General features: G+C 39.2%; 1 protein-coding gene across 1 annotated transcript in view; it reads right to left on the bottom strand.

Moving 5' to 3' along the window:
• Positions 1 to 22,912, bottom strand: part of PNPLA6 (patatin like phospholipase domain containing 6) — a 1,368,928-nt gene that overhangs the window by 506,043 nt on the left and 839,973 nt on the right. Inside the window, exon 19 of the mRNA XM_044083495.1 lies at positions 14,653 to 14,776. Coding sequence (XP_043939430.1) covers positions 14,653 to 14,776 — 124 coding nt within the window. The remainder of the gene's footprint in view (positions 1 to 14,652; positions 14,777 to 22,912) is intronic.

Genomic DNA, 22,912 nt, shown 5'->3' with positions numbered 1-22,912 from the left:
TTTGGCTTTGTCAAGGGCAGATTCTGCCTGTGAAATCTTGTGGATTTTTTCAAAAATGTAACTAGAGCTTAATTGATGAGGGTACATCTGTGCACACAGCATACCTTGACTTGGCAACAGTTTTTGACACAATGCCACACTCGGGCATTGCCAATAAACTTAGTAAACTGAATATAAACCTCTTCAGTGTAAGATGGGTTGCTAACTGGCTCAGAAACCAGACACACAATGTCAAAGTGGGTGACTCAACATCAATCTGCAGACCTGTTACCAGCGGGGTGCCACAGAGGTCAGAGCTGGGACCCCTACTATTTGGTATATACTTCTCAAAAGTTCAGGTCAAAACTAAAGGGCTGTGACTGACCAAATATTGAATCCCTAACTGAAGTCAGTATACTCGTCTTGCGCAGACTACCAACTGGTGTCTTAGTCAAGGTCTCAAACTGAATGCAAATAAATGCATCACCATTCTCTTCAGCGCAAACAATGTCCCTTCCCACTATCAAATCAACAACAATACCCTAAGTACCCATGAAGTGGTAAGGAACTTGGGTTCACAAGTTGACTGCGACCTTATCTTCAACCACCATGTGTCTGCTGCAGTAAGGAAGGCTTTCTACATAACATACTTGATTAGTAAAGGCATCGCCTAGAGAGAAAAACAGGTTATAACCTCTGTATACTGGGCACTAATGCAGCCCATAAGTGAGTATAACTCCCTGTTTGGCACATACTGTACAAAACACCTACAGCAATTGAAGAGACCTTAGAGGTTTCTAATAAAGAAGACCACGGGACTCCAGCACGTGCTGTACACAGACCAACTTAAGTCCCAGTCACTTTACTCTGTATCATACAGACTTCTTAGGGGAGACTTATGCCTGGCTTACAGAGCAATCTCAGACCCAAACCTTATGAACTTGCTGCATATCCATAAATTAAGCAGGACTAGGGTCAGCCATTCCAGAGACCCAATTATGGCCTACGACTTAAATAGGACATGCTGGACGGACATATTTATCTCCCAGCGACTGCCGCATCTTTGGAATAGGTTATCTAGTCATGTGAAACAGAGCACCTCTATGACGCTGTTCAAAAAGAACCTGAACAAGTGGATAGGGCACAGTAAATTCTTACCGGGGATAGCACCCACAACCCTCCTGGATATGAGTAGTCATTATTAAATACAATCTTGGGTACTAACTGGCATCTCTATGGCATTACGTTGGGATGAAATGGCTATGCTTGCAATGACCTCCGGGTTGGTAGCCTAGTAATCTCCTCTGATCCTGACAATGGTACTTTTGCTAAAACTAAAATACTACATCTACAAACTAAGTTAGAACAGAAAGGTAATAAAATTAAACCTGATCAATAGAATATCTATAATGACTGGTATATCGAAACTTTTAAAAAACAAAAAGAATCTACTATAACAGGTTTAAAAGACATAAATTATAATTTGCTGGAGCAAGTGAAAGAACTTAAAATTACAGTTAAAGAATATAATACAATTAATGAACATGCTGTAGTAGGAGGGGAGCCCTCAGTGGAAGACGATCAGCTTCCCTTCTTCCCACATCGAAGTAGTGATCAGGTTCCAATCTCATCTCAAGACATAGGTCAGGCCATTGCTCCAAAGAAAACTGTATGTATATATGTCACTCCTTCTGCATCTCCACACACATCAGCAGATTCAGCTCAATCTGAACCGTCTATCACTGTCTATCCCACCACTTCATCATCTCAGTCTCTCATGGGGAAGTAGAACATTCAGGTAGAAAAGTATATTTTACTCACCAAAGAACAAGACATGCTGACAGGAAAGAAGAGCAGATGGATAATTCTTTATGCACTATAAGAAAACTATCAATTCCGGATGGTACCATAACACTAGTCCCTCGACCATGGACACTTATCGATGATGTACATTCTATAGTTAAAACTTTTCCTAAAATTAGACAGAATCTACAAAGGTTTAAAGATGAATTAAACATGGTCATTTAGATATATGAACCTACTCTGGCAGACTTAAGACAGTTGTTAAAAGCCGTAGTTCCACCTGATTTGTATTATAAACTGAAAGAAAAAGCTGGCACAGGACCCAAACTATTCAACTGCTATAGGGAAACAGGCATTAACAGAAGTTAGAAACTTCCATTAAATCAAACTGAGAAAAAATTACTGCATGTAAGCAAAGCAAAGGAGAAACACCAGCTGGTTATTTTTGCAGACTTAGGAAAGTCTTTACAGGACATTCTAGTACTGTAGATTCAATGGTTCATAGGTTCATACTAGGCTATCTGTCCTAGGGCATTTATAAGCCTAGCCAGAATGTGTTTGGCTTTCGCCACCCATTTTAAATTTATTTTGCTATGCCCTTTTTCGAGGTTAGTATACTGTGCCTCTGTCTAACAGTGACACAGAAGTGATACCCGGGGTAAATCTACGATCTCCCATCCACTCATCAAGATTCCTCTTGAAGAGAGTCAATGAGGGACTCTGCCTAACCTGGACTGGGATTTTATTCCAGAGTGAAGGGAGCCTCTGGGTTATGAATCTGTCCCTCCAGCATGTCCTATTTATTTCAGTGCTGAGGTTCAAGTCTCTCGAGCTCGTAGCTCGATGGGATTTGGATTTTCTGAGGTGCAGCATGTCCATTAATTCCGGGTTGGACATGGCCTTATACGTCAGGCATAGATCACCTCTGAACAGGCGGTATGCCACTGAGTAGAGCTGGAGTTTCTTTAACCGGGCAGCATATGGCATCTGTTTGAGCCCTTTGATCCTCTTGGTGAGGTACTTTTGGGGTCTTTCCAGTTGCTGCAGGTGTCTGGTAAGGTACATCCCAAAAGGGGCATTGTACTCAATTATGGGCCTGATGAGGGATGAGTAAAGAGGCACGATGACGTCCCCTGATCTAGATGTGAATCTCTTCATGATTAGGTGGGCTATATAAAATGTTTTTCTAACCACTTTGGCCATGTGGTTGTCAAATGAGAGATTGCTATCAACTTGGGTCCCCAGGTCCCTAATTACTTCTTCTGTACTTAATGGATTACCACCTATGTGGTAATTTGTGGGCACTTTGTTTTTGCCAAAGGGGATGACTATACACTTTTTGCATTTAGCTTGAGGCCATGGATCTGGCACCAGTTGTCTGTTTCTATGAGGCCCTTTTGGAGGATGCTTGTGTCGGCTGGAGAGTCGATTATGGCCCAGTTTGCAGTCGTCTGCGAACTTGGTCAGCCACAGTCCTTCCGTGTTGGCCTGTACCTCCGAGAAATATATACCGAACAAGAGAGGTCCCAGGACTGAGCCTTGTGGGACACCACTTGTAACTGGTTTGGAGTCTGACATGGCTCCAGCAATTCTAACCATGTGGGTTCTGTCCTTGAGCCAGTTTGCAATCCATCTAGTGACATAGGGGTTTATATTTAAGCTGGTGAGCTTATCTATAATGCCCGAGTGGGGTATTGTATCAAAGGCTTTTGCGAGGTCCAGGTAGGCTGTGTGGACCACCTTCCCCTCGTCAATGGCCTTGGTGACTGTTTCAAAGAAATCAACCAGGTTTAAGAGGCAGGATCTGCCCTTAACAAAGCCGAACTGGGTAGGATCCAGTGTTTGTAGGTCTCCAATATCTTTATTTATGAGGTCCATGATGATCCTTTCCATAGCTTTGCAGACCAAGCTAGTCAGGCTTATGGGGTGATAGTTTCCAGGATCCGTTGAGGCACCACCTTTATGGAGAGGGACCACTGTTGCTGTACGCCACTCTTTGGGCACATATCCTGTAGTAAGGCTGAGATTGAACAGTAGTTTTATGCTTGGGTTTAGCTCTTCTTGGAGTTCATGTAGGACGCAGCCCGGGACACAGTCTGGTCCCATTGATGCTGTGTTTTTTGCTTTGGAGAGGGCGGCTCTTACCTGAGCATCTGAGATGTCAGGGGGGCAGCACTCTGCTGGGATAGATATTTGCCCTTTTGGTGGGGAGGGGGGTTGAGAAGTTTGCGCTGAACCCGTCAGCTAGGATGTTGGCAATGTCTGTGGGTTCGGTGTATTTTTTGCCATTTTGGACTAATTCTGTGCATATCTGGGAATTACCACCCAGGTTCCTAACATAACTAAAGAAAGCCTTGTGATTATCCTTAGTGTCCTGTGCAATTTTTCTCTCGAAGCTGGCCTTAGACAATTTTATGTGTGCCCGTAGTTTTTTGCTAATACTGATCAGTGATGCCTTCCCCTTTTTGGGATTTTGCTCTATCATTTAGTAGCTTCCTCCTTCTATTGTATAGTTTGTTTATGGCTGGGGTCCACCAGACAGGACGTCTGCCTTTGGAGGATTGGGTCTTGGTTTTATTTGGGATCGCATGTTCCATGCATTCCTGAAGGTGTTCATAGAATGCGTTTATAAAGGATTCTGCGGTCTGGGCCGTATTTTCCACAGGCCCGGGGGCTTTGAAGGATTCCACCTCAGTTTTGAGGAGTGTGAAATTTGCTTTAGAGAAGTTTTTCACTGTGGTTTTCTGGGCAGGGGGTGGGGTCGGGATGTGAATATCCAGTGAGATTAGTTTATGGTCTGATCTTACCAGTGAGGGATACACTTCTGGTCTGGAGCACAGAGTCCCCATGTTGGTGATGATCAGGTCCAGTATGTTTTCCCCTCTTGTGGGAGTGGTAACAAGTTGTTCCATAGCATTTGAGTTTATAAATTCTAGGAATCTTTGGGCTAGGGTGTTGGAGCTAGAGTAATGCTCCCAGTCTATGTTTGGGTAGTTGAAGTCGCCCAATATAATGGTGTTTGGAGAGACCTTCATATTTTCCAGTGTTCTCAGGAAGGCCGAGTGGGGTTCCTGGGTTTGACAGGGTGGTCTGTAGCAGGCTATAAACTGGAAGGCAGTTTTACCCACTGTTAGTTGCACATGGATAGTCTCTGATGCTTCGTGCTTTGCCACCAACCTGGAGGTGTGGGTATCTTTGATGAATATCGATACTCCCCCCTCCTTTTGTGGTTCGGTCCAAGTTTTGGGGCCGAAAATCATGGTATGAGGTATAACCTGGTAGTGCTGGGGTGCTCTTGGGAGCCTTGAACCAGGTTTCTGTTACTGCACAGATATCGATGTTCTCCATGCTAAGGAGAGTTTCGAGTGCGTGCATCTTGAGGTTTAGACTTCTGGCGTTGAGTAGCATTACTCTTAGTTTCTTATCCCTTGTGATACCTATGGAGGTGGGTTTGTCTTTTGAGCCTTGCCTAAAAAAGGCACTATGGGGGTAGCAGCAGCCTTTGCCAATATCCGAAAGCCCAGGGGTGACAGGTGCAAGCCGTCCCTAGCGAAGCATCGTGGCTTGTCGAGCATATCATCCCAAGCTGACAGGCATTAGATCCCCTTTGAATGACACCAGTACTTAAGCCAATTGTTGAAATTGATCATCTTGTCTTCATATTGTGGCATCATTCTTGGTGAGGGTAAGATGCTACTCAAGTTCAGGATCATACCGGCCTGGGCTACATGCTCAGAGAGCTGCTTTATGTCTCTTTTCATGTAGTCCAGGGAGGTACGTCTCAGGTCATTCACACCAGCATGGACAATGACAGAGTCATATTTGTACTTGCCTTGGAGTGACCTGCTTGTGTTATGTGGCAGATCCAAGCGCCCGACAGGCTGCTCACTGTGACCCTCTCCTTGTTCAGCCTGGTGAGCGGGACGTCAGTGTACCTGACGATAGAGTCACCTATTACAAGTGTATCAGGTGTGTTATTTAGTCTTAAGGGCTGTGACTGTTCGGCACACTGGCTATGTGAGATATGTGTTGCCCTTGTTTTGTTTTGGGGTAGCGGCTGCTTGGGTGTCTGCTTTGGAGGTCTCTGCTGCTTTGGCAGATCTTTATTTAGAGCCTCCGAGTATGTTTTTGTGTGATTATGTGTTTGGTTTGCTGTCGTGGTAGGTCTATGTGAGACTGGAATTGTAGTGAGTGTGGTTTCCTTCTCCTCCTGACTGGTTATGCCAGTACTGAGTTGACAGAGCTTAGCCTCCAGTTTGGCTATATGGTTGCATCTCTCACATGTGTTGGAATTTGTTGGGAGGAGGAGAGGGTTGTCTGTGTACATGAGGCAGTTGTAACACTGCCTCAATATTCCCAGATTCACCAGCTGGACCGGAGAGGAGATTGACAACTGACCTTTGGACATGCTAGAATAATACTGGGAATTCCTTAATAATTGAAAACCAGGGCCAGTGGGGAGTGAGGGTGTAGTGCTTTTAATTTTTAGGGCTGACTTATATAATTGCTTTAGTGAGCAAGTGCCAGGTAACTTAAGTGCAATGTGTTACAGGTAACTTAAATGCAAAAACGACAAACAGTAACTTTCTTTCAAGTGAAACAAGGAAATAAGTACAGTACGCAATGCAGATATCACTAGTGATCCACAGAAGCACTGAGAAGCCGCGTATTAGGTGGAATTAGCATTCCAGGGAAATAACAAGCAAACAAACAAGAAGCATATAAACAAAGCTAGATTCAGCAGGCCTGGATCTAGTCTATGCTATAGCAAACAAGGTGTACCAATTTCACTAAGATACAGTTCAAATATTCAGGCACTATAAACCTTCAACCAGAAATTCCCAGCTCAGAAGGGCAGAGTCCAGCCTCTTCTCCCACAAGAGTGCAGACCACAAACCTTCTTAATGTAAAATAACTGGCCTGAAAGCCCAAGTGCTTAAACCAAAACTAATACACTTTAAGAATAACAGACACTGGGCTCTCAATCAGCAGTTCCCAACTTAGAAGGATGAAAGCTACCTGTCCTGCCACCACAGTGCATGCCACAAACCTTCCTAATGTAAAACAACTGGTCTGAAGCCCAAGTGCTTAATCCAAAAGACTTAGAATGATAGCTACACTTTAATCAAGTTACTACCAAGCAGTAATAAATACAATTGAATACTTTAGAGAATGCCTGGATTAGTGCTCAAGTTACACAAACAAAGCTAGATCCAGCAGGCCCGAATCCAGTCTATGCCATAGCAAACAAGGTGCACCAACTTCAGTAAGAAGCAGTTCAGATATGCATGCACTATAAGCCTTCAAACAGAAATTCCCAGCTCAGAAGGGCAGAGTCCAGCCTCTCCTCCCACAAGAGTGCAAACCACGAACCCTCTTAATGTAAAATAGCTGGCCTGAAAGCCCAAGTGCTTAAACCAGAATTAATACACTTTTAGAATAACAGACACTGAGCCCTCAATCAGCAGTTCCCAACCTAGAAGGATGTAAGCTACCTGTTCTGCCACTACAGTGCAGACCACAAACCCTCTCAGTGCAAAACAACTGGTCCGAAGCCCAAGTGTTTAAACAAAAAGGCTTAGAATGAGTTACACCAAGCAGTAATAAATACAACTGAGTACTTTTAAGATGATGCAAAAGTAAAAAAAAGTAGGTATCAACACAAGTACAGTAAAAGCAGATGAAAAATTATTATTTTTTTTTTTTTCTGAACAAGTGCTGAGATCAAAGAAACAGATTTGAGTGCTGAAACTAGAAAACTGGCTAGTTATAAGAAAAAAAAAACTAAGCTAGAAGGCTTCCCTCCAACACAGATAACTGCTAAAGCAGCTTTTAACTTTGCTTTTGTATGTGGATTTTTACCTAAGGTCAGACACTGATACAACAAAATCAGGTTGCCTGGCAGGAGGAGGAAATAGATAAGTTAATAAAATTTGTACAGCAGTACAGGGACCAAGTACATAAGAAGAAAAGAGATGCAGAAGAAAAGCTCATGCACCTGCTAATACAGAGTTTTTAAAGAAAGGGAAGAAGCAGGGGCAGAGGTAGGCAAGGTAAACAGAGTAGAGGAAGAGCAACGAATGTTCAACAAAATCAATCTGGGATGGCAGCTTGTCACAACTGTGGACAAATGGGAGACTGGAAAGGAGAATGCCCAAATCTGCAACAACAACAACAAATGCGGCAATGGCAATATCAAAATCCTTCCAATGTTTCTCTACCACCCCCCCCCCCAGACTGTCAACAAATGTCAGGAGGAATGTACTGACAACACTCGGGGGGGGGGGGGGACAAATGAGGTACATGTAACAACGTTAATGCAAGATCAAGAAGGACCTTTTAGGTTAAAAGTAGGGCAAAAAGATGTTCTGTTTCTGACCGACACCAGTGCAACTCGCTTTGTCTTGAAAATGAGTGATCAGCATAAAATTCCAGTATCTTCTGAAATAGATATGAGCTGTACATGTTACTAATACTCCTACTGTTTTTCCTGTATCTAAACCTATTCTGATTTCTTTAGAACCAATTGAAGATAAGCATGTCTTTTTATTAAGCACCTCAGATCCAGCAAATTTAATGGGTAGGGATCTGCTTTGCAAATTAGGATGTACAATCTTCTGCACTGCAGATGGTGTTCATTTAGATGTACCAGCTAAATCTGAAGAAGTGACTGTGGTTCCCAGCTTTTCATAAAAAAATACAAGAAAATCATGTTCAGAAGCAGACGTTCAACTGATACAGCGAGTTATTGATATCTTGGGGCAAAACATTCTAATTAAGTAGGTCTGTTAACATCTGCTTCACCTCTGAAAATATGTGTAGATTCTACAAAGCCACTCCCTTGTACAGCACAGTATCCTTTAAAACCTGAAGCAGAACAGGGAATCAAACCTGTGATTGAATCTTTATTCCAACAGGGAACTATAGTAAAGAAATGTAGCTGTTGTAATGCTCCTTTTGTCCCAGTCAAAAAAAAGCCATGCTGGGACACATACGTTTGTGCAAGACTTAAGAGCAGTGAATCAAATCGTCATCCCTTCATATCCTGTGGTGCCAAATCCAGCAACTATATTAAGTTGCATACCAGCTTGGGCTATTTATTTTTTCTGTAGTAGATTTATGTTCAGCTTTCTTTTCTGTTCTCGTTCATCCAGACAGACAATATTTATTTGCTTTTACATATGGGGAATTCAATATATGTGGCAGCAACTGCCACAAGGGTTTGTTGACAGTCCCTCAATCTTTTCACAAACATTAAAGCAGGATCTTGAAGAAATATGGTTCCAATGTAAATCTGTGCTGGTGCAATATGTAGATGATTTAGATACATTAACACATTGCCAGCATGATAACATATATTTGTTGACTGAATCAGCAAAGAAAAACTTTGGTTATGGTTACATAAAGTACTTAAGATATTTGATTTCACATGGGGAGAGACATCGCCTGCCTTAATTTGTTGAAACTATTGTAAAACCACCTCGTCCTATCACACAAAAGCAGCTACAAGATCTTCTAGGTCAGGCTGGATACTGTAGGCAGTAGATACCAAATTATGCAGAAATTCCTAGACCTTTAACTGACATGCTTAAACAAGACAATGCAGAGCCACTGCCCTGGAAACAAAAGGAAGAAAACATTTTTACTTTGTTAAAACAAACCCTTGTTACAGCCTCAACCTTAGGACTCTGAGATAAGAAACCTTTTACTTTGTTCTGTCACAGAAAAGGGGTTATGCAGTAGGGGTGCTAGTTCCAAAACAAGGTGACATATTTAGACCTACTGCATATTACAGTTCATTGTTAGACCCAGTAACTAGAGGGTTACTAGGCTGCCTCCAGACAGTAGCAGTAGCTGCACTGACAGGAGAACAATTTGCAGCATTAGTCCTAGGACACTCACTTAGAGTTGCATTCCCCATGCAGTATCTGCACTATTGTTGAAATCTAAAATGCAGCATCGCTCAGCCACTAGGCTGAGAAAGTATGACCTGCTGCTGATTTCAAACCCTTCAATCACCATTAAGCGATGCAAGGTATTGAACCCAACATACCTCCTGCCCATGATAGCAGATGGTAAACCACATGATTGTACAACTGTGATTAACAATTTCCGTTCTCCTAGACTTGATTTAAAAGTTACTCCAATGGGCAATGCAGAAATGGCACTGTTCATGGATGGATCATGCAGAAGACACAGAAATGGAAACCTTACAGCAGACATTGCTGTTTGTACAGAAACTATAATAAATTTTCAGGAAAGATTACAAAAGGGTTACGTCTTCACAAGTTGCTGAATTGATTGCACTAATAAAAGCTTGTAAATTAGCCTTGGATAAGGTTGCGAATATTTATACATACAGTTGTTATGGTTTTGGAGTAGTCCATGACTTTGGGAATTTGTGGAGACAAAGAGGATTTCCAATATCAGCAGGTACTGAGATAAAAAATTAAAAGTCTGTAAAGGATTTTTTTAGATGCTTTGTTCACACAAAAGGAAATACTGTTACTGCAAAAGGTAATTGATTAGCAGATTATGCAGACAAACAGGCTGCTGGTTTAAATGTCACTGGAAATTTTGCTTTTGTTATGCAAGAAACATCTGCAAAAAATGACAATTTTCAAGATTTCAATAATTTGACTGCTTTGCCAAATAGAGCTACAAAGATAGATAAAAACAGGTGTATCAATGCTGGTTGCAAAATAGTGAATAACTTAAGGGTACATCCTGATGGAAGAATAGTAGCACCTTTAGCTGTACTACCCTGGTTGGTAAGGGCATCTCACCTACAAAACCATACTGGTAAGCACAGACTTCATCTTATTCAGTGGGATTGGTTTTCCCCTCTTTCTCAGTCTCTAGTTAGTCATTATGGAAAGAATTGTGAAATATGTTTGTCTCGTAACATTGCATCATCTGTCAAAACAAAGCTTTCTGCAAATATATAGATGGATTTAACTGTTATGCCTTTTTATGCTACATTTTAGTTACATTTTGGTAACAGTGCTTTTTCTCCATGGGTGAAATCTTATCCATGTACTAGGTATGATGCTGAAACAGTATTAATGAAGTTATTGAGATAATTTATCTCAAAGCTTTCTGCAAATATACAGATGGATTTAATTGTTATGCCTTTTTGTGCTACATTTTAGTTACATTTTGGTAATAGTGCTTTTTCTCCATGGGTGCAATCTTATCCATGTACTAGGTACGATGCTGAAACAGTAGTAATGAAGTTATTGAGAGAATTCATCTCTCGTTTTGGCATTCCAAATAGCATTAATTCAGATATGGGCACCCATTTTACTGCTGTAATTAAGCAATTGTGTAAAGTGTTTAAAATTTCTTTGCAGTTGCACTGTCCATGCCATCCACAGTCATCTGGTGATGTTGAAAAGGTTTAACCAGACTCTTAAAATTAGAATTAACAAAATTTGCAGTGAAACAGGACTGAACTGGCCAGATGTTTTGCCTCTGGCTTTAATGGGTATGTGGGGAACTGTAAATGCTACTCATAACCTACGCCCGCTCTACTGCACATAGACTTGTTCCCTTAATTCTGTCTTAGTCCTCAAATCTCCACCCCAAGTATTCTCTTTTACTACTTCAAGAACAAAAAGCCCTAACATATGGTGATTGCCCTCTACCTGTATATGCTGGACTAGTGCAGTAGTACTCTTTTTTTTTCTGACGTCTCTCATATGCTCAAGAATCCGCTCTTTAAAAGACATATACAGACGGAGGGCAATCACACATAAAAATATGTGCAGATAAGTTCCCAGGTATAAATGAAGTGGTTTCTTTAAAACCAACTTTGAAAGCCAGGACACTCCCTCATTGATGTTTCTAATTGATTGCTAAGATTTTGACATTTTAGAATGCCTCTGTGATGTTTCCATGATGTTTCTTTCAATATTGAAGATTATATTATGTATTGTGTGTTTTTGGATATTTGTATATCTGACCACAGAGTTTTATTTTATGAAGTTATAGGGTGTTTGGCTATATGTGGTATGAGGGCGTGATGACATTAATTGCTTTACGAAAGACTTATAAGAAGGATACATTTTACTATTGGTGTCTGTAGAAGCGATCTGTATATCGTAAAAGCACTTACCAGTTTTTATGTTTTTTATACTTTTGTTATTAAAGTGTGTTGTTTCTAGTCATGGTGGTCATGTATTTATTATGTTTATATGGTTTGGTTTTTGGTGCTTGGACCTTTATCCAGCAGCATACTTTTGTTTTTGGATGCTATCTACCTGTGTTCCTAGGTCTCACACCATTGGGTTTGAGCTTACGTGGGTGTTGTCAATACTGTAGTTAGCAGGGAATTCTACTTTGCCAAAGGGAATAATAATACACTTTTTTGCATTTAGATTTAGACTGGCACCAGTCATTTGTCTGTGTTAGCCCTTCCTGTAGTATGTTCTGGGCCCTCAGACACATCTTCCCTGCTGCAAATCAAATTTCAGTCCCCACCTATACAGTGGATATAAAAAGTTTACACACCCCTGCTAGGTTTTTGTGATATAAAAAACGAGACCACAATAAGTAATTTCAAAACTTTTCCCACCTTTAATGTGACCTATATCCTGTACAATTCAATTGAAAAACAAACAAATCTGTTGGAGGAAAAATATAAAAAATGTACAATAAACTGGTTGCGTAAGTGTGCACACCCTTAAACTAATACTTTGTTGAAGCACATTTTGATTTAATTACAGCATTCAGTCTTCTTTGGTAGGAGTCTATCAGCATGGCACAGCTTGACTTGGCAATATTTGCCCACTCTTCCTTGCAAAAGCGCTCCAAATCTGTCAGATTGCGAGGGCATCTCTTGTGCACATACCTCCTCAAGTCACCCCACAGTTTTTCTATTGGATTTAGGTCTGGGTTCTGGCTGGGACATTCCAAAACTTTAATTTTCGTCTGGTGAAGCCATTCTTTTGTTGATTTAGATGTATGCTTGGGGTCATTGCCATGCCGAAAGGTGAAATTCCTCCATCTTCAGCTTTCTAGCAGATACCTGAAGGTTTTGGGCCAAAAGTGACTGGTATTTGGAACTGTTCATAATTCCCTCCACCTTGACTAAAGCCCCAGTTCCAGCTGCAGAAAATCAACCCCAAAGCATGATACTGCCACCTCCATGCTTCACCGTGGGGATGGTGTTCTTTTGGTGATGCAAAGTGTTTTTGTGCCAAGCGTACCTTTTGGATTTGAGGCCAAACAGTTCAACCTTGGTCTCAATCAGACCATAACACTTTTTTCCACATGCTTTTGGGAGACCTGATATATTGTTTTGCAAATTTTAGCTGGGCCTGGATGTTTTTGTGTGTAAGAAAAGGCTTCCGTCCTACCCCATAGTCCAGACATATGGAGAATACGGGTGATTGTTGTCACATGTAGTACACAACCAGTACTTGCCAGAAATTCCTGCAGCTCCTTCAGTGTTGCTGTAGGTCTCTTGACAGCCTCCCTGACCAGTTTTTGTCTGGTCTTTTCATCAATTTTGGAGGGATGTCAAGTTCTTTGCAATGCCACTGTTATCCATATTTTCTCCACTTTTTGATGACTGTCTTCACTGTGTTCCATGGTATAGCCAATGCTGTGGAAATTTTTTTGTACCCTTCTCCTGACTGATACCTTTCAACAATGAGATCCCTTTGATGCTTTGTAAGCTCTCTGCAAACCATGGCTTTTGCTGTAGCAGACAACCAAGTAAATGTCAGGAAAATCTTACTAGGTCAGCAAACTTTATTTGGGGTTAATCAGAGTCTCTTTAATTAATGGCAGGTGTGTACCTAAGAAGACTGAATGCTTTAATTAAATCAAAAGGTGTTTCAACAAAGTATCAGTTTAAGAGTGTTCACACTTATGCAACCAACGTATTGTACATTTTTTTACTTTTTATATTTTTCCCCTAACAGATTTGTTTGTTTTTCAATTGAATTGTACAGCTTTATAGGTCACATTAAAGGTGGGAAAAGTTTTGAAATGATTTATTGTGGTCCCTTTTTTATATCACAAAAAACTGCCATTTTAACAGGGGTGTGTACACTTTTTATATGCACTGTAAGTAATATTCCCTGCTGAAAACTGATTATTCTTCCCAGAATTTTCTTAAGCTCCATTATAGCAGTTTTAGGTGGAATATAAATACATGCCAGTGTAACCCCCCTCCCTTTCCAGCAGCCCCTTAATACTACAGATCTACCATTATTATCTTTTTTAAACTCTTCTACCACTATTGGAGCTCCTCCTACATAACATAAAAATGTTAACAAAAATTTCTTAGAAATGATGTATGTTATTAAAATAGCATCAGTTGCTTATCACATAAGCAAATTAGTGACTTAGAAGAGTGGTTAATAATTCTAAACCTAACAGAGAAGGTTCCATTCTCCCCTTTGAACAATAAAGTTCCTTTTAGTTCATCCAAACTGTGTTTTTATTTTTATTCATTAAGTGATTCTGCTTACCACACTGAACTGGGGGCTACAGGACATTTCACATATTTTTTAAACGATCAGACAAAGCATCATCAGTGTGAGTGTTTACTAAAAGATGGGTATTTCACTAACTGGGAATGCTAGGTGTCTGTCATCACAGGTCCTTGGAGATTTAACAGTTTACATGGTTACCTGCTAACTGTGACTGCAGTAAACATTACCAAGTATTACTTATTAGATGTGCATGGCTAGGGGGAAATGTTTAATGCTGTTACACCTACTAGATGGTAACAGTCTACATGAAGCAAATAATGACTAAACAACTTGGTCTCTTCTGTTTATTATCCAGTCACACATCTCTCCTGTTAATTAGACTTAATGAACATTTAAACATCTATGGTATGGAACCTTTGCTTACCACTCCAATCAGATCACCCCTGCCATATTCTCCAGCTAGTTCTTTCTTCCCATTGTTTTTTTGAATGACAGATCTTAGACGTCCATTAAGAACAATGTAGGTACAGTCTGATCGATCTCCCTGCCTGAAAAGAAAAGCAAATGCAACAATAAAAAAAAACACGTATTCTGGAAAAAAATATGTACTGACGCAGTATCATTAATCCACATGAATAAATACATAACACATACATGGGTAACTTACAAAAGGAGAACTTACAAAAGGACTCTACTCAAAATATTGCTCAAGATTTTTCCTACCGATACCTGTTGGCTCTATAGTGTCCCAGCTTACATATCCAAATCCCTCTCACTTCCACTTTGGGCTTTGGAATCCATAATGAATTAGGGGAGGTTATGGGGAATGTGGGGAACCAACAGAGGCTGAAGTGGATTAATTTAATTACTTTTCTACCTAGCATGTTTACCTGTAGTGTGGATATACATGTGTACATATTCAGTATAGCCAGCTGAACAAGTCCAAGATTCACCCATCAATCTATCCATCTATCTATCCAAGTCCCATTTTATTCAGTTCAGGCTGCAACATATCCCTGCAAGCAACAATAATAAGGGAGAAACCAATCTTGGATGGGATGCCAGTCCAACAAAGGATATGTGCACATGCGCATAAACACATCTAGGGGTAATCTGGTGAATTTCCAGTCTACCTACCTGCATGTCTTTGAGATCTGTGAGGAAGCTAGAGATCCAGATGAAAGCTTACATGGAAACAAGGAAGAAACCAATCTCAGAAAAAGACAGCACTGCTTCCTCAAAGTGCTGCCTGATTTGCTTCCAGACTTCTGACGATCTAAAGCTTTCGGCTGATAATTCAGTATTGCCTATACCCTTTCTTGTTAATTTCTATTTTTGACCATTCAGTTCATGAATGTTACAACTACATATAGTGGAAAAGTGTCACAGTTTTCCAATACACTGTAGTGTAGAAGTTCAAGTCTCTGTAACTGCCTCTTTCCCACTGAATTCCTTTTACCACTACTCAAGATATCTGAAAAGTGTATACGTGACCAAAGCCATCACTATCTAGCTGACTATAATACCCTCTCCCTCTCTACGTCATGATATGTGTTTTGACTACGGCATAGCATAGAAACAGTCACTCATTCACTTACGACCTGTACAATAAAATGAATCGGAGACACATAAATGCAGCAACATTTCCTGACAAGTCAAAATCACTTGATATAATCACAACCCTTTAGTAATCTATAACATGATACTCTGAGATTTAGCTGTATAACAGGATTTAAACAGTGAGATGGAAGAATGCCACTTCTTTTCTGCTTCCCTGCTCTTTACCATTTTGTGAATTGCATACACCTTCACTGTGTGCCCCAGCTCAATGTATCCTTTATGCTGATGACTAATATATTTGAGATTACAAAAAAGTCTCATGGTTAGTTGTAGCCATGGCTGGATCAGTTTGGATTTGGACTGAACTTTATTTTAATCATCTCCTCTAGATGCCAACGTGAAGAGAAATGCTCACAGCTAACACTATTAAAGATAATTTACTTCTGTAAGTGGTATCACCAGTTAAACCTTTGGGTATTATCTTAAATTAACAACTGTAATTTGATTTGCATGTTTAACCAATGACTATCAAAATGAATCTAGATTGTGTGAACTTTATAAAGCAAAGAAGTTAACGAATGAACATCCTAGAGTCACAACACCTACAATTTATAAACTGCAAAACCTTTATATGACTCCAGTATTTTCAAAAGTCTTCAATCCACTCAGCTCTCAACTTTAATGTTATTGTGATAGCCCTAATTGTGTGACAAAAAACACATACAGAGGACACAGTGTCCTCTATCAATCTCCAGACTGGTTAGATAATTGGAGTTTATAAAACTCTAACATGTTGCAAGCCTTGGCTTTACAAGCAGCATTATTAAACTATTAAAGGAATGGCACCACCCACCCTAAAATCTTTGTTCCCATTCAGTAGACCAGCAAGACATGCACATACATCAGTTACTGGCTAGTACGTACAGTGTCTGGATGCCAGCAAAGAAGAAACCAAGAGAGCCTGAAAGGAAATCAACTAGAAAAAAGTGAAAAAAAGCACTGACTGGGAAGAATCCCGCAGCTGTTCAGCAAAAAAAAAAAAAAAAAAAAAAACAGTTCAAGCTCCAGCTCTGGTACAAGTCATTGCTTCCAGTAATCTAAAGGAAAAATAAGTCAAATGTACTCAGATCTATTAAAAGAAACAAAACACTGAAGGAACACATCAACCTAAATAACAAAAGGCTGGAAACTGGAAGAAACTCTAAACAGCTATTCAGATGAGCTGGTAAAACTGCAAAAATCAGGTTGAAATGAAGAAAAGGATGGCTGAGTATGAGACTGCTCAAGAAGAAATGTTTTTTAAAAATTTGAGATTTTCTGTTGTACCAGAGAAACTAGAAGGAACACAGCATATTAATATCATGAAAGCACAAATAAGCAATGAACTGGCATTCACTGTTGAAACTGTTAATTAAAAGGGCACACAGTGTGTATGCCCCAAATCTGGCCATAAGAAATCAGCCAAGACCTGTATTATTAAAGGTGCAAACATACCAGCAAAAAGAGTTGATCCTGGCAAATTTGTGGCAAAAGGGCAATGTGCTGAAAGTTGGAGAAAGCAGTGTGTTTTGGGGAAAAATGATTATTCACCGTTCACCAAGCAGAAGAGAAACAAACTTATTTCAGCAATCAGGGAATGTCAACAGGCAGGTGTAAAATTCAAGCTACTGTATACAACTATTGCTTTCCTGGTGGATAAAAGTCATTTTTTGATGCAGAACAAGCTAAGGAGGACATACAAAAGTCTGTCAAGCAAAAACGAAGGGGATTTTGTCTCTCATTTTTCTGAAAATAAAGCACAGACAGCTTTGCCAGTGAAACTTTTTCCAGCATTCCAAAGGAAAATGCTTGAGAGAGAGAAAAGCACAGGAGTTCACTAGAAGAACCACACTCTGGAGTTGGGAGATGGAGATGAAGAAGAAGATGACCACCAATGTGGAAATTAGTGAACAAATGTGAGACTGCAAAGCATCAATCGCATTTGTGAACTATGGCTACATAAGAAAAATTGAAGAGAGTGGACTTTTGTTGACTTTGTTAAACTTGTGAGGAAATGAAAGGTATTTGCCTCACTTCATGTGACTGATGTTTGGAAGGAAACTGAGGGCAGGTGAAGAGGAAGGAAAAGAGTAACTAAGTAAAACAATCTCTGTTCTTAACAGTATTTCTCTGAAACTTTTCAAGAAATAAATTGTATGTTTTACAGTATAACATTTTAGTTGTTATTGTATGGGATAAAAAGACTAAATTAAACAGATGTCTTGTTTTTTTTTTCTTCTTTTTTATTGTTAAGAAATGCAAACACTACAATGTGAAAAGAGAAAAAAGGCTAGACAAAAGCAGGTTTACGTTATTAGGTTGTAATCTTTAGTTGCTGAGGTGTAAGTTGGGTGCAAAGATACACAGATCAAAATATATGTAGAACTGATGTGTTTTCTCTTACTTTTGCATAGGTGAATGTGTAGATTATGACCCTTAGCTCAATCTAATAAGTTTTAAATGGGAACAAGTAAATAACAGAACACTGAATACAATGAAAATTTTCCCTTTGGCAATACATGTTTCAGCTTGACTTTAGAAGCCTTCAACTGAGGATTACATTTTTTTTCTTACACTTCCATGGAGACAACCTAATTATATGGCAATAAAAAAAAAACAGCCAAAATAATGTTTCTTCATAGCTAAAAGCTAATGTTTTTCAATTCTGGGAGGGGACTCAATATAACAAAGAACAGACACTAATTAGTGTATGTAGAAGCAGAGGGAATAACATGCATATTAGCATGGACTTCGTCAACTTTAGGTTATTTAAAGCCTGTTCGTGTAGCTGTCTGTTTGGAACAACTGTTCCTATTAGGAGAGTTAAACTTCATTATTTGAAGATGTACATATTTTTGTGTATTTATAGTAACAGGTTATTGAGGATGTACATATTTTTGTGTGTTTATAGTAACAGGTTTTTGAGGTTGTTCTAGGGGTGTATATTTTTTAGGGTTTTCATTAAAACAAAAAGTCCTGTAAAATGTGACATAGGTTCCAATGTTGATGATAAGAACATAAAACTGTATAAAGAAGCAACCTGCTAAATATTAGTGGGTGCATATATTAGGAACCACACATTTAAAAAAAGCTGTCATATATAATAGGTGGGAATAATGACATCTTATAATGATGACACTTTCCATATTATCTTGGAATGCAAATAGTTTTTCATATAGACAAAAAGGAATAACTATTTAATTATATTAAAAAATGCAAAGTGCAAATAGCAATACTACAGAAGACATATGTAGAAAGAAATGAGCATATGAATTTGATAAAGAAAATAATTCAGTATGGATATTCAGCAGATTATCAAAGAAAAAGAGGAGTACTTCTATTAATTGCTAGTAAAGCTCCAACAATGACAGAAGAAGAAAACAAAGATAATATTGGCATATACGTGGTAGTAATAAGCTACTGGTAAGGAATGAGAATTACCCTGGCATGTACTTTATATTCCACCTAAAATTGCTATGATGGAGCTTACAACATTTTTTGAAGAAATAATCAGCTTTCAGCAGGGAACATTACTTACAGGTAAGGCCTAGAATGTGATTTGCAACAAAGAGGATGTATTTTGGGGGCCCAGAAGGGAAAATATAACAAGAGGGTAGATTTCTTAAGAAATTTATGAAAATATTTGGTATGAAAGACATGAATTCAGTAGCAGGAACTCTGACAGAACTTATAGATTATTCCCCAAGGTACAATATCTGGGCTAGGCTAAACAGAAATTATATTTCACAGTAACATGTATACTTGAGAACTTTGATACACATCCAATAACTCTTTCAAAACACATGCCAATAATTGCTAAGATAAAAATACAGGGCAATGAAGTAAAGAGTCCCTGGATCTTCCCAACCTACATATTAAAAAGAGAGGAATTTATGGAATGGATAGTGGAAATGATTTGGGAGTTATTAAAGAAGACATAAAATATTCCAGAAGTTATAGATAGTGAGTGGGATAAAATGAAAGTGGAGTTTAAAAATAGAGTAGGAATAAAAGAAAAAGAGATATGGATAAGAAGTACCAAATTATTTACAGGGGCTGAAAAAGGTTAAAGAATTACAGAATAAGGAGAATCTCATAGAACAAGATGAGTCACAATTACAGTGTGCTAAAGAGAAACTAAGGGAGCACCTGGATAATCTGCATGAGTTTAGGGAGATTGCTGTTAAGCAACTGTTTTATGAAAATAACTCCAAAGCACAAAAAGTACTGACACAATTTAGACAACCAAAAGTAGAAAGAGTTGTTGCAAACTTAGGGAGCCTTTAACAAGAAAAATAACCAGAGATCCTACAGAAATTAGAGATATTTCGGAAATTTTATAAAACAAAATGTATAAAGCAGAGATGAGGTGAAATCAAGAAAAAGCACAAATGGAATGGAAATATTTTTGGAAGGCTTAAATATGCCAAGGTTAGAGCCAGATGAGGCTCAATAATTAACGGTTAAGATAGGAGGAGATGAGATAAAATGGTGATGTATAACCAATCTGCAGGAAAGTCTCCAGGAATAGATGGTATTTTGGTGGAAGTTTAGAAGCTAGAAGGGAAGAAAGTGATAAATATCTCCAAGGTTTTATTTAACAGTATTTTAAAAGGAGGGGAAACATCCTGGAAAGAATGCTGTGCTGGCTGTAATACCAAAAGATGGTAAATACCCATCAGATCCAGCTTTATATAGCCCCACTTCAATTTTAACCTATGGTTATAAAGTTTTTATGTCCACAATGGTTAAAACAGTGGTAAAGGTGTTGTCAAAATTGATAGATATGGATCAGTGTGGTTTTGTGGAGGGGAAGCAAACATTTGACAATTTTAATAGAACAATGATGATCCAGAAAGAAGAAGAATGTAAGAAACTACTGCTGCTGTTGGTGGGTCTTGATACAGAGAAAGCATCTGACAGATTAAGTTGGGATTTTATGAGCAGGGTAATGGAAACATTTGCCTTTCCTGATACAATAATATGGTTAACTAGGAAGATGTATGAGGGATTGGAGGCAAAAATCGAAGTGGGAAGGTTCATCTCTGATCAATTTTGTCTAAACAGAGGAACCAGGCAGGGGTGTCCTCTTTCCCCTTTCTTTGTTATTAGTGTTACATTTAGAACCACTGCTAAAGAAAATAACAGACTTAGAAATTCAAGGATATAACTGGCATGGTGTTCAAGAAAAGTTGGCTTTATTTGCAGAAGATATTTTGTGCATGATGGAACCAGAAAAGACATCCAATTGCTGTAAAACATTTTGAGGCAGTTCAGAGATTTCTCAGGATATAAAATGAATGAAGATAAAACAAAGGCTATAGCTGTAAACTATGTACCGAAGCAGGAATTGGTTCAGCAATGCCCATATTTATGGGGAACATGATACAATGAAGCATTTAGGAGCATGGGTTAAAAAAGACACTGTTATGGCAGCTAAGGATATGTGGGAAGAGACTAGACAAAAGATAATATACAAACTTAGAAAATGGAAGCTCTTGACTATGGATATATATATATATATATATATATATATATATATATATATATATATATATATATATATATATATATATATATATATATATATATATATATATATGGATAGTAAAATTCAAGCATTAAAATGTTTCAGTCCCCTTAGTTTTATACACAGGTCAGGCATATTCTTATCAACCAGAGGAGAAGTTGTGGATTGTAATTAATAAATAGTTGGAGTTTATCTGGGAGGGAAACAGGATAACAGTCAAGTGGGATAAGTTTATCCTTCCAACAGAACAAGGAGGTTTAGGATTACCTGATTTAAAGGGACATTTTAGAGCTACACAGTTAAGACTCTTATACATAACTAAAGCAAAAAGCTACAATTAAGAGTGGAAAGGGATGATGGTGAAGCAGGGGGTAATTCAAGAAATAAGCAAAGAACAGGATTTTAGCTGCAGATCCTTAAGGAGAACAACAACAATCATACAGAATAGCATATTCATAAAGTAGCAAAAAGTATATTAAGAACCAAGTCAACAGGGGAACTGACAAAAGGAAAGACTGCTGATAGGGATGACTGCCATTAGGGATACAGAGAACAGGCAAGTGTGGGTTGGAATTTACTGGAGAAAGCTGGCAAAGGAACCAAGGTATTGGGAACAAACAATTAGAGAAGGAAAAATAATAGATGGGAAGAGAAAGCACACTGAACTATCAAACAAAACCAGAAGGATGAAAATAATTCAGCAAACTTAAACCATCATACTGTCTAATAAAAATTAAGCGTTTTTGTTTTCGGAACCGGAACTTCATCCCCCTTGCTTGTTGACATACCACATCACTGTAGTATTGTCTGTGAGAATCTTGAGGGGCCCTGGAAGAAAAAGAGAATGAAAAGCCAAAAGTGCCAGCAGGAGAGCTCTCATCTCTGACACTGATGTTGTCTTTCTTTTGTTGAAGCAACCAAAGGCCCTGTACCTTCAGAAGGCCAAAAGAGGCCCCCAATCTCACACCCGAGGCATTTGTGAAAAGTTTCTTGAGAGGGGAATGGAGGTTGAAAAGGAAGCCCTGAGTTGGTGGACAGTTGGTGAATCCACCACTGAAGTTCCAGCTTGAGGCATGGAAGTAGAGTAAAGTACAGTTGTGTACACTTACCATAAATGTAGATGTTCAAGTGTATTCATTGTTGCAGCCATCACTTATGGGAATAACCCTGCTGTGGTAGCCCTCAGCCGGACCGAATACCATAGTCAATGTTTTTGTGCGCCGCCTGCTGTCACCTGTAGTCTGACGTCAGGTCGTCAGTACTATAAAGCAAGGCAGCCGATGTCATTACATCAGTTTTTCTTGCCCTACCCCATCAGAAGTGGTCCTGGTGGCCAAGGGCCACCTTGGAGAGCTTGTGTCCCCTTAGGGGAAGAAGTTAAATGGGGGATGGAGGGAGGGAAACCAAGACTGCAACAGTGAATACACTCGAACATCTAAATTTATGGTAAGTGTACACAACTGTCCTATGTTTTTCATGTTTCACTGTTGCAGTCATCACCTGCGGGAGGATTCCCAAAGCTGAGGTAAAGGGTGGAAGGATAGGTAGAGTCTGA

The sequence above is a fragment of the Protopterus annectens genome, chromosome 9.part0 (assembly GCF_019279795.1).
Source record: "Protopterus annectens isolate FY-2018-M chromosome 9.part0, PAN1.0, whole genome shotgun sequence".
In the NCBI taxonomy this organism is placed as follows: domain Eukaryota; kingdom Metazoa; phylum Chordata; order Ceratodontiformes; family Protopteridae; genus Protopterus; species Protopterus annectens.
The sequence above is the reverse complement of the archived record's forward strand: the minus strand, read 5'-3'. Positions and strand labels throughout refer to the sequence as shown.